We start from the raw sequence: 15018 nt of genomic DNA, 5'->3' as shown, positions 1-15018 counted from the left end.
ACACACACACACATACACACACACACACACACACATACACACACACACACACACACACACACACACACACACACACACACACACACACATACACATCCTGTTTTCACTAAATGAAGCAGACAGATAATATTAACGTGTAACCAGTATTCTTGTCTGTCGCCGTTACCACGGTGATTCAGCAATCCTAGCGGACTGGCCCCAACCCAGCATTATTCACATTATTAATTTTCGTCCGTTTTTAATTAATCCGTTTACAGGTGAATGCGTATTTCGTAAAGATGCACTGACAGATATTTGCGAATTAATAACGGGTGACGCGGAGCTGCACACGATGTTCAGAGGTAAGCAGTTATAATACACCACATGCATACTATCAAGAGCTAATAAATACCTGGTATTATGGTACCATGGAATAAATAATAGGTGTTTATTAGCTCTTGATACTATACCGACAGGGTGCATGATATATACCTACCACACCGCGTGGACAATAAGTGAAAATACGTGTTTGTGTTATGCATAGAAGCTTGACATGTGATTTCTGATGCTAGGATCAGATTCAGAAGGGTCAAAAACATATGAATCGATGTCAATATCACGAAAATTTGCCTACTCAGTCAAAAGATATTGCGAAAAGTGTAAAATAATGGCGTCATCCAATGGCAGCCATTTTGAAAAATGGCCGCCATTTTGAATTTTTACGTGGCTAACGTTCTTTTTTAAATTAGTGGCCTATCCGTGAAACACACGCAACATTTGATGCTTGTATGACAATCTGAATGATTTTTCACCTAATCTGCCCAACTACAATGCATGAGGCCCGTTCGCACAATATTCGGAGACGCCAAACACAAGCACTGTCATGTTTAAGAGAAGGAAATATCGTAGCGATCGACAAAACTAATACAATAGTGGAGAGTGCGGGCGACCATTCTCGAGCAACACTTTCTGACGAGCTGAACTCACGCGCAAAACATTAATTTCGTTTTCATTCTTAGAAAGCGATGAATGGGAGTCAAGTAATATGACAGCATGGACGCATTCATGTAAGCGCATGCGCGCGTAGGAATTGCGATCGCAATCGAGTCATTTTGGAAAGTTACAATAAACTGCTCGGTTAACGCGAATGCTGATTTATGCTTGCAGTTGATGGAGAGAGAGTGGCCTGCCCGCTAGAAGGACCGTTTCGATTCTCCTATGACAATGGCTTCGGTGCGTGTGCCGACCCCATGTCGCACATAGACAAATGCGCAGACGATAGCAAACTGAAGCTGAGCTATCAAGCTTGCGCCGATATCCACCAGTCGGAACATAAAAGTACGCTGCGCTAACGTTTACTGTGTTTCGATGTGTTTTACTCATACGATAATCGTCGCAGTTAGCTGTAACCAGGTTGGTAATCGCATTGGTCGTGGTTCGAATGGTCTCCGTATTTGCCAGATAAATACCTTTTTGCATGGCGATATAACGGTGTGCTAGTGGAAGTGTACAAATGAAAAAAGCATTTTTTTGCTCGTGAGCTGATTGCATATCGCATTGCACATATCAGGCATCAAATCTAGATGCGCAAAGTGCCGCATAACTATTTAAGAACTGACTGAATAACGCGCGTATCGTGTACCAAAGGTATTCACGAACAATACCACAAACCTATTTCATAGCTTATTGCATATTTCATATATCAGACATCAACTTGATTTGATAACATACTGCAAAACTACGGGTATTGCCACACACGACATCATATTACGACGTGCACTATTTCGAGACCGTTTATACCTTTTTGATATGAGGGATAGACCATTATTGATTTTTACGGGTATAAATCTGCATGCCCTTGTGGCTGTCAGTCGCAGTTATATGTTGATTGAAGAGAGGCGCAATCGTCGGGGACAGACCGCGTTTTCTAGCCATCGCGCGCTCTTGTTCTATAGGTGAGCAGTTAGAATGTCTCGCAACGTGGCAAGAAGGATCGAGGAATTACCTAGTCGGACGACGCAGCAGCAGAAACATTCTGACGGACGAGGAGAGCTTTCGCTGCTTCGTAAGTTTGACATTGCACATCATTCTTCATTTTTCCTATGCCTCTGTATATAATATTCTGAACTTTACTAGAGTATCTATAACAGTCTTTGTTGGGACAGATGACATTATAATTCAGTTCATGGGTTTCACGAGTAGTTGGTGAAGCATTTCTTGCCAGGTGCATAATTTCTTGTCGTGCGGGAAAATCGTCGAAATTAAGGTAGAGTATTTTAGGCCTGTATAGGCTCTTCCTGTGCACACATCTGGTAAGGCTACTGTGTACATACGTAGTCGTGGTTCTACTGATTGAAATTTCTGCTGACAAGTGGGGGAGCACGCGTGCGTCCGTGCGTGTATGTGCGAACGTGCACGTACGTACGTGTGTGTAAGTGTCTGGGCAATTGTGGCCTTTGTGACAATTGTGGCAATAGTGGCAAATTTGGCCTTTATGTGTCTGTCTCCGCGCGCGTTTCGTGCCCATCTATTAACCACACACGTACGAAATAAAACTACTAAAACATATAGCCCCCTTGCGGCACATTCTACCTTTACGCGTGTGTTTTACAGATAACGCGATTAGCGGGTAGCGGCCGAGTTTCGCATATCCCCAGCACCATAAATACAGTCGCAACGCCGTTTTATTTTTTTGTTGAAATCGTAAAATTTGCGAGTGTGCAGTGCGGCAGAGCCAGCGCGTGATCTCTAAAACATTAGATATAATTTCCACGTGAGCACGCATTGGGCGTAATGCGTTATCGTTAATGGTAATCATACCGGCAGCATAAACGCTCGCATTATTCATAGAAAACAGTCGCGAATAAATATGTTGGCGCGTTTCGTTGACATTTTCGTATTTTTCGCATATTCGCGCAAAGGAATCGAATCACAAAGAAGAACGTAGCCGTTGACACCGTGTGTGGGGAAGCTCGCAATAGAAGAGCATGGCTTGCTGAGAGATATAGATCGCTGACGCACCCGAGCAGTAAATCGTTTGAGTTTAAGACTGTGTATGGCAACGAAATTTCTACAAAAACATGCCGCGTTGGCGTTGCCGCACACGCGCGGATATGACTTCAAACAAATGGCATCGTATAGAGCTAATAAAATTGACTTCCGAGTGAAAAGGGCGGATACGTGTTCCATTTTGCTCGCGTATGGATGCAAGCTCGGTGCGGCCGCGTGACAAGTGGTGTCCGTGTGTGCGGGGGCTTGTAATAACCGAATAAAATCGATCATTGGAGTATAATGCGAGTTCGCGTCGGTGCGGAAAACACATGTATGTACGCGTACCTTGTGCAACAGTACTAGCAATCTCGACCAATCGTAGTCGTCTCTCTCTCTCTCTCTCACTATATATATGATTGCGTATGCGTGCGCATGTACGTGTGTGCGTGCGTGTGTGCGTGCGTGCGTCCCTGTGTGCGTGCGTGCGAGCGTGTGCGTGTGTGTAGGCGGTTCAAGTGTGTAAGTCTTAAAACGTGGAGCCCACAGCAAAAGATCGTTGCGAAAAGATTATCCAGGATAAAATGCGATGCCGAGTCTTAAATTTCGGTCGACAACTGAATTCGGTCTGCGCGCGCGAAAAATTAAATTGTGGGCGTTTCGTAATTTCGAACACGAGCATGACAGGACAGCGTTTACTATGCCGATGCTGGGTATTTGTTTGCAATCACAGTTATGTTTGTCACTAGGCAGTTGCTCATGTTCAAGGACGACGCCCTCTCTCTGTTTGAATGCCAAGTGATCACGCGTGCTAAGCGGCATTTAGAAAGCGCTTTCAGCGCAACATTTGCAACTTGTTGCTATGCCAATTTATGTTGGTCATCTGCCAGGGCCAAGGTAGTGTTTGGGAGAGAAAATACGTTTAAAAGTTATGCATACGTTCTAAATAGCATAGCATGATGCGATAATTCATGTTTATGGGAGACTTTCGTGTGAACTGTTTAATGCGTAGATGTGTTTTCCCCTGTACTGTACATGTACCGTATGAGTAATGTCGAGTGTAGCCCTGCTCCTTGATGCGTTGTAGATGTTTCGTTTAAGCAATGTCAAATGCCTCCTGGTTTTTCCTGTATTGTATAGATACCGTATATCTAGTGTAAGCATATTTTTTCTGTATTGTCGATGTACCGTGTACGCGCAGTATGATAACTAACTACGTACTGTCATTTATTTTTCCGCATTGTTGTGTAATTTGTTTTAGATGTACCGTTCCACCGAAAAGGGTTTTGCCGTGGCGCAGTCCGCCGACGCCAAGTGCCGTGGCCTAGAATCATCGTCGTACAGCCTAGAGCTACAGACACGTACGTTTACGTTTCATTTAATAATCTTTAAATGTGTCCATTACTTTCAGCGCCTCCGCTCGTTTGCGAGTCCCGAATGTCGGTGAAATCGCAGTCAGTGAAATCCACCCCTTATTCCGGGGGCATTTCGCTGCAACTTGTAGTGTAAATGGACCTAGTGTGCGAAAGGTATATAGGCGTAATAGAGCGCAGTATAGTCGCGTTTACTTCACATATGAGATTTTGTGGCAATAGACAAGTCTCGTATACGCCCGTGAAATACCTCGCCACGCCTGTGTATTATAGAACAGTTGCTCCATTTCAAAAAGCGAGCAAGGTAGGGGAGAGAGTTGGGAGAGAGGAGGGTAGTATTTAGGTAGGTCGGTAGATAAGTATATATATATGTACGTTTCTAGTATATATATATATATACGTATCCACATACGTATCCACTCCAATGAACGGGTGTTTGATTGATGCAATGGACATAGGCGGAAGTCAATAAGTGCACATTAGGAGGAAAGGAGAAATGTTCCCGGTCAGTGCGTGTATGGTAGCGACAGTTAGCGTTAGATGCAAGTCGGTATTGTTAAATTAAGAAAGTGACAAATGGACAGAAGATATCTGCGGTATAACCATAGAAGTATAATCATTTCATTTTCATAAAGTTAATTAAAGATGCCTTCCCACGAAATTTCAAGCGGCAAACACAAAATCAGGCAAAAATGAATAATTTTAACATTGCACGTTTGTACTTGCCTATATATGTGTGATAGGTAAAAAAATTGCTCGGGAATACGTTCATTCAAAGCTTTTAGACTACAAAGTGAAAGTGTCGGGTCGAATGTTTCAAACAGCGTTTACTTTTGCCGCTCTGCGGCGATGTTGTGACGTATTACGTCGTCATCAATCAATGAGCCTTTACTCAGAACCGCCGTTATACAGAACCACGGCGAAAAGCGTTTTTCGAGTTGTGATTTCGTTGAGCAAATATAGGCGTGATACGTATTTTTACAGATTTATTTTCAAAGCTAACGTTCAGTTAAAGTGTAGTGAGTTATTTACTTACGTTTTGACAGTGGGTTGTTACAAAAATGTGCGTGGGAAGACATCTTTAAGTGACAGAGACATTGTTATGGAATTATCGGGATTAATAACAAATATATTTAAGGTACTAGCTAAAGTATAAATTCATTGACGACAAGATTTTTGGCTTTTTTGTCTGGTACTAGAACATATGCATGCGTGTACCAACGCGTAACAGTGCTACATAAAGCATGTCATAGGTGCAGGTTGATGTTGTTAAATAAAAGTCTAGGTGTCTATCTACGTCGTGTATATACGTCTTGATTTGGGCTTACCCATCCAATAACCCATTTTATGAAGGTAGTAATGGTGTGTGGGGAATAAACGCGTGCTTCCATGCAGAACGGCCCTACGAACGTGTAATATAGACAAGTAAGTTAACAATGTCATCCATTATCTTTGATATATTACTTATTTCCGAAAGTTCGTGAACGTTTCGCTCCGAGAACCACACTAAACTCTGAAAATCATAGCCAAGTATAACTGCCTGTGACGGAAACGACCCGGTTCAATGATCCATAACTGAGATCATACGCGTCACAAAGACGGCCCTATAAACTTATAATATAGATAAGTAACATTTCATTCATTATCATTTACAACTGCGGGGCATACTGCGCTCGTAAAATTGTTAGGCGTGCCTACACTTATAGGGTTGTATATATATTTAAATTAGGGTTGTAGGTGAAATCCTATCAAACTTTCAGTAACTATTTCATTTGATATATGACGTCTCTGGGCAGGTATGTATGTGTCGCTTATTATGTATGTGGTATATTATTATAGAAATATATCTCTATATTACACACTTCTGTATATATATATATATATATATATATATATATATATATATATATTAATTCATAGATAAATACAGATAGATTCAAATTTGTTGCACACATTGGATTTTATAGGTGATATTGTTGCAGACATGGAGCTTTTGCCAAGTAGTAATTAGTGTGATCTTCTGTGACGAAAGCTAGAATTAATCAGGTCAGGCAGCGGTACAGTGATATTGTCTTCGGCTCTTGTTTTGCAAAACATGGAAAAATAATGCTCTTATAGAACGCAACACGCGATATCTTGCGGTTTCATAAATTTAATGAACCGTTTCGAGAGTTTTCTCCGCAGGTAATAATGGCGTATTATTGCACGTCACACCGATTTCCCAGGTCGTGCTAAGAAATACACTTTTCGAAAAAATGTTTATACCGGCCCCGCAAGGAAAAATGTTATTTTGTATATATTAGATGCGCTAGATGGCGTCAATATTGTATAGACGCCTTGTAGAGGATTGTGCGCCATGAGTAGCTGTGCGAATTTTCAGCTTCTCGAGCGCGATATTATGGCTAAACACTATCGAATATTGATCATGAAACTGATAAGCGTGCGAACAAAGATGCGCCGATACACGGCATTCACTATCGGTCACATTAAGATGTGATGTGTCAGCGACTGGAGTTATTACGTGTGGCAATAAGTAGACGTGCATGCTGTAGAAACGCAGCTCTGACGACCATTATGCGAGCGAATGCTAACGAATTTCTATTTACACGTTCTTACTAAAACTTGACGGATGCGTAAACACTCGAAAGCATGCGAAACTAAATAAGAATAATGAAGATAATAATAATAATAATAATAATAATAATAATAATAATAGTAATAATAATAATAATAATAATTAGAAAAATTCTGGATTTAATCTCTATGTCCCAGGTTGGAACACGGCCAACCCAGAAGTCACCGGCTAATGACCTGATCCACGATCCATGATCCAATAATAATAATAACAATAATAATCATAATAACGCGCGTACCTTGAAGGTTTTCGCGCGCGCGCGCGCGCGCGCGTGTGTGTGTGTGTGTGTGTGTGTGTGTGTGTGTGTGTGTGTGTGTGTGGTGTGTGTGTGGTGCGTGCGTGCGCGTGCGGTGCGTGCGTGCGTGCGCGTATGTTGTGTTGTGTTGTGTGTGTGTGTGTGTGTGTGTGTGTGTGTGGTGTTTTTGTGTGTGTGTGTGTGTGTGTGTGTGTGTGTGTGTGCGTGTGTGCGTGTGTGTGCGTGTGTCTGTGTGTCGGCACGCTAGCGAAACGTGCGTCGACGATACTTATCTGGCCGTCTCGTTTGACAGGAAGCTACCCGCCAGCTGCCTGTTTTCTTCCGTCGTGGATGACGGCGTTTGGCGAGTGGCAGACGCTAGACGGTCGCCATGGCTACCAGCTCAACGAGAATCGACTCAGTGGGTTCAGAAAGCTCATTGTGCGCAACGGCAGAGTGCTGCACGCCGACAGCTGTTTAGAGATACGAAATGAGACGAACGCTGGCGCGATCTTACTCTCGTTCACGCTAGAAGGCTGGTGAGTGCCGCGCGAGCAAAGCAAGCGACATCTCGCTGTCTTGAATATGTTGACGATAGAATTTGAGCTTTGGTATAAATACTCTTTAAGATTTCCTTTGTTAATATATTTTATAACTGAACTTTGGCAAAAAAACTCATGCGCCTTCAAACAGCCGCTTATTCATCAAAGGTTGAACGCCGCGGCGGGAATATGGCATTGCCGGTCGAGCAAACTAATTTTCATTACATATTGTTACCATTACCGTTTGATAGTACACAACGCTATAGAACGTTTCCGAGAAGTTGAACTCACTATTAGCATAATAGTTTACCGAATAATTAACATTCGCCGTACGTGACGACTTACAATATATGCAATACGCGCGCGTGAGCCCGTTAGAGCGCACTCGGCCGTGTGTGCACAGCCGTAGCTGCATCGTAACAGCGGCCCTGCAGCGATTGCAGCGCAATCGTGAATATACCATATACATCAGAAGTAGATAATAGGGAACAATATATAATAATTCAATTATTTAAATATTAATTATACAATATAGGGAATAATTCCCTATTATCTACTTCTGATATACATACTGCAAGCCGGTGCGCAGAGCCCGCCCGTCTGCCTGCCGTATAGCCGCGTGTTGAAACTATGCGCGCCGTATACAGCCTTTGAAAAGAAACTAATGCCGATCAACGTCACATCGCGACTGTATCGTATCTGTATCGATGCGACGCGATGCAGCCGCATACGTGTACGTGGCGGATAGCTCGCCGCGGAGTCTTACACATACATGCTCATGACGCTAACAAAGCGCATTACCCGACTGCACGCACGCCGCTAAATGTTTAGAAGTAAAACTGTATATGCGCGGGGATCGATACTGAAGGCCGACTGGTCGAAAACGTGTGGCGCCACATGCCAACATTTACCGATATCGTGACGAGAATAATTTTCCTCGTTGCTTGCGTTCGAGCACGATACGCAAGAATACAATGCCATTTTAATTCATCGCTTATATTCGTTTTTTTTATGCACGAAACGGCTGATCTTTCAAATTATTCTCAATTCAAATTTCAAATATCTTATATCATCTGAAATTTACGCTATAAATACTCGGGAACAACGCGTAGAGCGGCATTTCTGTGGTCGCTACCCTCTTTTTCTATCCTGATTCTATCCCAGTTCTTCGAAGTTTGTCTAGATGATCCATCCTGTGTTCGCATGCACCTGCCAATGTCGTTTGTAATGCCCATATGCCCGACATCTTAATCGCGTACGTAATTAACGGTTCATTAGCAGACTGTTATCGCGTTGTTCGTTCTGTGCGTGATTGGATCATTACGCGGTTCGTGAAAAGCAGTGAAGACTACGCTGACATGGAAGATAGGGCAAGCTCGTCACGTCACACCTTAAAGGATTTATTTCGGAATCATTGATCAAAAACGGACAATCTAAAAATATATAGCGGAATATAATCGTACCTAATAGCGGATATATTACTGACTGCACCAACTTGAAAAACACTTGAATAAGAATTATTGATGCTGTTGTAGCATAGAAAATTGGAGTTGAACACGTATGCCATGACACAATATGATCGCCTCTTGATGACAAGATTAGAAATGCATAGATTAAAAATCGACTTAGTGGATTTTGGCTTCGGGGTACCATGATTATTGATAACAAACACATTACTCGTCAAGTATAGTCATGGGTGTTCTTGTATGCGTACGCACGTGCGTATATGTGTACGTAAGGAATAACTGTGCTATACACTCGCGTGCGTGCCTGCGTTACATCGTGTTGTGTTTTCTTCAATAACCATTATTCATACTACCGCGCGCTTGATTAATGATAAAACATAAATCGCGTGCTTCGAGTTTATTGGGGACGTTAAAGATGCTCTCAACCCTCACGGGGGTTTTGCTCTAATAAAGATTAAACGTTTATTGACGAATGAATCGAATCAATCACTTGTTTTATTTATAGAGGAGATATATCTCTATGCTCAAGGCAAAAAATTTCATGAAATTTCCAGCACCTAATTATGTTACCACACAAATTTTGAATTTTTATGTAAAAATGGTATTTGGGATATTTCGCAATTACCAGAAAGAGTGAGGATACGAAAATTTCGCCACATGTTAAGCACAATATGTACCAAAATAGTGCATCAGGATTTTTCTTTAAATTTCATATTTACCGAGAAAAATTAAAAAACTGCCTAAAATTCAAGTCGCACGTTTGAATTTAAAATTTTTGCGAATAAAGAGATAACTCATAAAATACGGCACTTAATAACAATCCCTGACGCACTTTTTTACAGCAATATGTTACCATTAAAATGAGTGTAAAATTAAATTATTCCGAGTTGTAATCACAGAGAAATTTATACATCGACTACTAAGTCAGAAATTGGAACGGAGAAATCAGCGTTTTTCTGACGTCAGCCGCGGCTCACTACACATGTACGCGGGCAAGCAAAACGCTCTGACAGTTCACATGTACCGTTATATGGAGAAATGAGCATGTACACAAGTGGCACATAGTGTTAGCCATCGAATAAAGTTGAAAATGAAAAATCGGTAAAATTTTTCTTAAAACCTTGACAGTATCCTTAACGCATAACACTAGCTAAGATGAGCGCAGCGCCCTCTATTGCACTCACATTAATCAATTGACAAAATAATTCACAAAACGTTGATACATGTATATATTATACATGTATAAATCGATATGTTTGCCATCTTACGTATCAGTTAAACAAATGTCATGTTATATTATCATCTAAGTACCACCCAAGGACATACATCAGTTGAATCACAGATAGGCTATACGAAATGTGCGGTAGGATACAAAGAGTTGTTCTTATCTGGATAATCTGCCATTTTGATGCCCTCGAAGCTGTGGATACGGGGTGGATACTGCCATTTAGTCCGTTTAAATGCCCCATCAGCAATTATCCAATGCGCGCGCGCGCACACACACACACACACACACACACACACACACACACACACACACACACACATGCATGCACACACACAAGCACGCACACACGCACACACGCACGCACGCACGCACGAACGCACGCACACACGCACACACGCACAGATGCACACACACACACACACACACACACACACACACACACACGCACGCACGCACGCACGCACGCACGCACGCACGCACGCACGCACGCACGCGCGCGCGCTGTTACGGCTGCTACTAATGTTGTTGTTGATGTTGTTCTTCTTGTTGTTGTTGCTACTGCTGCTGCTGGTGGTACTGATGCTGATGTTGATATCGACGTTGCTGCTGATGATGCTAATGCTGCTCCGCACTTTACCGTTCACTTAGGAATTATTAAAAATTAACACTGATTACGTATTAATTAATAAACACTGCATGCTCGATCGTGACGGTTAAGTAGACGGCTATGCGCGAAGGTTTAAGAGGAGGCGGCCGTGCGTGGGAACGCGCCCACATGATGAGTTCACCCGCAGGCAAACAAAAACAAACTTGGTCTAACAGCAATAAGGACGACAGTTTTATAAATATTCATAATTGTTCCCGTAGAGTGTCGACGCGTAATCTTGTGACGTCCTTGCATCCGGCTATCTACGTTTTCCATATATAGGCCTACTCGTATTAACTATTCACCGGCGGCACCGGTTGCTGTTTTATATAGTATTTCCACGATGTAAATAGTACTCGGTACATATTACGTGGCGTGCTGCGTGCACTAGACGTGTACACAAGATGTGTAGCAATGGCGGATACAATCACCGTTGCAAGTGCCACTAGATAACTCCGTAGTGATTATTTATTAATAAATATAAATCTATTTGATTGCGGTTGCGTTTGATCATGAGTAGGTGTATGGATGCATGATAGGAGTCGTGGTTGCAAAACTGCATTCTATCGTAAGAATCGTTTACCGAGGAGATTTCATGCAATCATAAGTTGGTTCATTTCTTCATTATTTGTTCTCCTATTATCTACTCTTGATAATACGTTACTGTCTCAGACTGTCGGAGCACCTAACATATTATAAGAGTTCACTTAACGTTCCTTAATAAAAATTTATCTTTATGACTGCATTTGCTAAAAAGTTCGTTCCTCTTGTTCAGTGTCGCGGTCACAATTTTGCACAATATTTGTGTAGAACTTCTCTGTCAAGCATAAGTTGCATTTCTTCATAGTGTTTGACTAGTGTGGCGCTTTGCTTAGTATCTTCCATTTGATCGCGTAGTCTAGGTTGTTGTCTTTCAAGTTCCAAATATGTTTACTAAGTTCTGTCGAGTCCGACGTATGTTTCCGCCTTGTTTCTGTTGCTTTATATACTATGTCTTTAGCAAGGCAGTTTCCATCCAGGGGGCACGTTACGTTTTTCGGGCATATATATATTTATATATATGTTATATATATATATATTCATAATATCTGCATAGGATCTGCCGGAACGAAAATCCCCGGCACGTTAATGTGCAAGCTTATGGCATTATTAAAAGCAGAAACGAACGGAAATAAAATACACGTGGTTGTTAGAAAACATCAGAGTTACAGGATACAACAATTGCACACATCAGTAAATAGCTTCGTGACTAGTCAATTTATTTATGAGCGCAAATCGTGTTCATATATTTAACCGTAACTTTATATATTTATGTATGAAGTCTGGATATGGCGATATGCCGTCGCGTAGCATTGCGTTGTGTTCGTACCACTTTTAAGTATTGGAGACAGTGCTGTAAATGTTACAGCTTTTATCATAAATGTGGCACTTTTACGATTTTGGCCATCATAATCGATAATGGCTGTTCTCCTGTTTTTTTTCAGCCGCAATGGTTATATGTGTCACAAGATTTATAACCGCGCCCATCAAATCTTGGAAATTGAATCAGGCAAGTATAGTTTGATAACGCTATACGCCACATAACATCACATAACGTCATAACGTTCGCGTATATATGCAAGTACACCTATTTGCAATAAATCTGAATAGTTTTCTATTAGTTTATGTCATTCTATATTCTCAATGCAAGATGTACCTAATCACACACGAGTACAGGTAGTTACATCAACGAAATATGCACGCACTGATTATCCAATCATCGTCAGATTCATTCAAAGTATGATAAAATTAAAAAAATGTATATGTAACATGCGCAAAAATGTAGTCATGATATTTATTTGTTAATATAGGTTTATTAACAGCGGATAAGGCAGACGCTTGTGACGAAAGTAGCTTTACAAACTCACATTTAGAGACATTATTACCAGGTATGTAAGCATAGTAATATATTTCATACGCACCTGTCCCCGTGATAAAATATTGTTTAAGTTAATTATAAATATGATTTTGTGAAATGTTATTACTTACTATTCAATGATATGAATGTTTTGACATTTGCACGACGAGCATGTGAATTACAGAGTGTAAATAATTAGCCAATTACATCTCGTTACCAAGTAGGGCCTACGACGACTATATTGTCCTAACATTTTCTTATGGTCATCAATTTCATATTTAAATTCATTCTGAATCAATCAAACAACCGTCGACAACGGAATATATCTGTAACTTAATAGCAATCGCTACGCAAACACCGAACTAGAGGGCAAATCTAGAAATTTACGTTTTAATCGTTTTACGGGCTTGAATCGCGATTCTCGGCCTTTCCACGTTTGTCTAATAAAACAGCAGCTCGGCAAATTCGTCGGACGATGTCTCTCGATATATTTTGGCGGTGTGCATTTTTAGTGTCTAGTCTGGCTGATAGCGAGTGCCCGCATCGCGGGAGGTACGCCCTGTCCTCGATGAGAGACGAGGTGAACTGCGAAGATGCTGAGTCTACGTTGGATTTCGGGTGCCTCGATGGACACACCATCACCATTAAACAGGCATGCGACAGCAAGAGACCCGATCGCTCATTGTCGAACCCTCTAATACAAGGTTCGTGATCCTCCAGCGACGTGTACACTGTCTTTATTCGTGTGCATTATAAAAAAAAATATAGATAATTATCAAGAGTACATAATGGATCTCTATTATGTACTCTTGATAACTATCTTTCTATCTATCTATCTAGCGATCTATCTATATTATTTCTATGTTGTACATATAAGTGTAGTTACCTAGTATCCCGTCGTATGCGGCATTTAAATTTTGGCGACGTTGAAATTACGGATGATGAAACGAAATATACCTTCAGCGAGGTGCGTGCTATTTTCTCCAACTGGATACACAGTGGGGCCTAGGTGTTGTGTGCTGCCGATATAACAGCGATCCAGACTCGCTAACACAGTATTAAAGGAAGGTGATTGTTTTGTGGTTTGTCACGATAATTTGTTGGCAGTCACGCCCTTTTACTTACCCAGCTTATATTATTGATAGATAATCAATGTATATCTGATAGAAGCAGCTGACACCGATATTACCACAAGGCGCTTCTCAAAGATGGCGGAAATGGAAATTCTGCCATCCGCTCGCGCGCGCGTGTGTGTGTGTGCTTGCGTGAGTGCGCGCGCGCGTGTGTGTGTGTATGTGTGCGTGCGTGCGTGAGTGTGTGTGTGATCGTGGAAACAGAAATGATAATAATATACCTTAATTACTGCGTATTATTCGATTAAATATTTTATAATTTAACAACAGGACCGACTCGAATATCGACGCGTTTCCATTTTATTTGCAGAAAAGTATAGCTGTCACGGACACTGGAAAGACGGCGCCGGGACATATTACTTGATAGCGAGCGATAAAACCGGAAAAGCTAGTTGTTTTGTAAGCACGGCACCTAATCTCTTGTCAATTAGTACGGATACGCGCAAGCGAGAGTGGGTGTTATTAAAATTTGCGGATTTTGGTTCCGCGCTTGTGAATTAGAGGCGCGATTACCGAGGGGCTACACATCACCGCGGTGACTACTACTACTACACACAACACGAATGTGTGTGTGTGCGTGCGTGCGTGCGTGCGTGCGTGCGTGCGTGCGTGCCTGTGTGTGTGTGTGTGTGTGTGCGTGCGTGCGTGTGTGTGTGCGTGCGTGCGTGCGTGCGTGCGTGCGTGCCTGTGTGTGTGTGTGTGTGTGTGCGTGCGTGCGTGTGTGTGTGCGTGCGTGCGTGCGTGCGTGCGTGCGTGCCTGTGTGTGTGTGTGTGTGTGTGCGTGCGTGCGTGTGTGTGTGCGTGCGTGCGTGCGTGCGTGCGTGCGTGCCTGTGTGTGTGTGTGTGTGTGCGTGCGTGCGTGTGTGTGTGCGTGCGTGCGTGCGTGCGTGCGTGCG

The 15018-nt window shown here is 42.1% G+C and overlaps 1 protein-coding gene and 1 long non-coding RNA gene across 2 annotated transcripts in view; both read left to right on the top strand.

Moving 5' to 3' along the window:
* Positions 1-13701, top strand: part of LOC106808432 — a 14979-nt gene extending 1278 nt beyond the window's left edge. The window contains exons 2-9 of the mRNA XM_014811158.1: positions 258-341; positions 1147-1317; positions 1935-2044; positions 4229-4328; positions 7524-7749; positions 12577-12641; positions 12943-13020; positions 13502-13701. Of these exons, the coding sequence (XP_014666644.1) occupies positions 258-341; positions 1147-1317; positions 1935-2044; positions 4229-4328; positions 7524-7749; positions 12577-12641; positions 12943-13020; positions 13502-13701 (1034 nt within the window). The remainder of the gene's footprint in view (positions 1-257; positions 342-1146; positions 1318-1934; positions 2045-4228; positions 4329-7523; positions 7750-12576; positions 12642-12942; positions 13021-13501) is intronic.
* A 745-nt stretch (positions 13702-14446) lies between these two features.
* LOC106808438 overlaps positions 14447-15018 on the top strand; it is a 1335-nt gene continuing 763 nt past the window's right edge. The window contains exon 1 of the long non-coding RNA XR_001393777.1: positions 14447-14521. This is a non-coding gene — a long non-coding RNA (uncharacterized LOC106808438). The remainder of the gene's footprint in view (positions 14522-15018) is intronic.

This window comes from Priapulus caudatus, unplaced genomic scaffold (genome assembly GCF_000485595.1).
Source record: "Priapulus caudatus unplaced genomic scaffold, Priapulus_caudatus-5.0.1 Scaffold277, whole genome shotgun sequence".
Lineage (NCBI taxonomy): Eukaryota > Metazoa > Priapulida > Priapulimorpha > Priapulimorphida > Priapulidae > Priapulus > Priapulus caudatus.
This window is presented reverse-complemented; position numbering and strand designations above follow the sequence as displayed.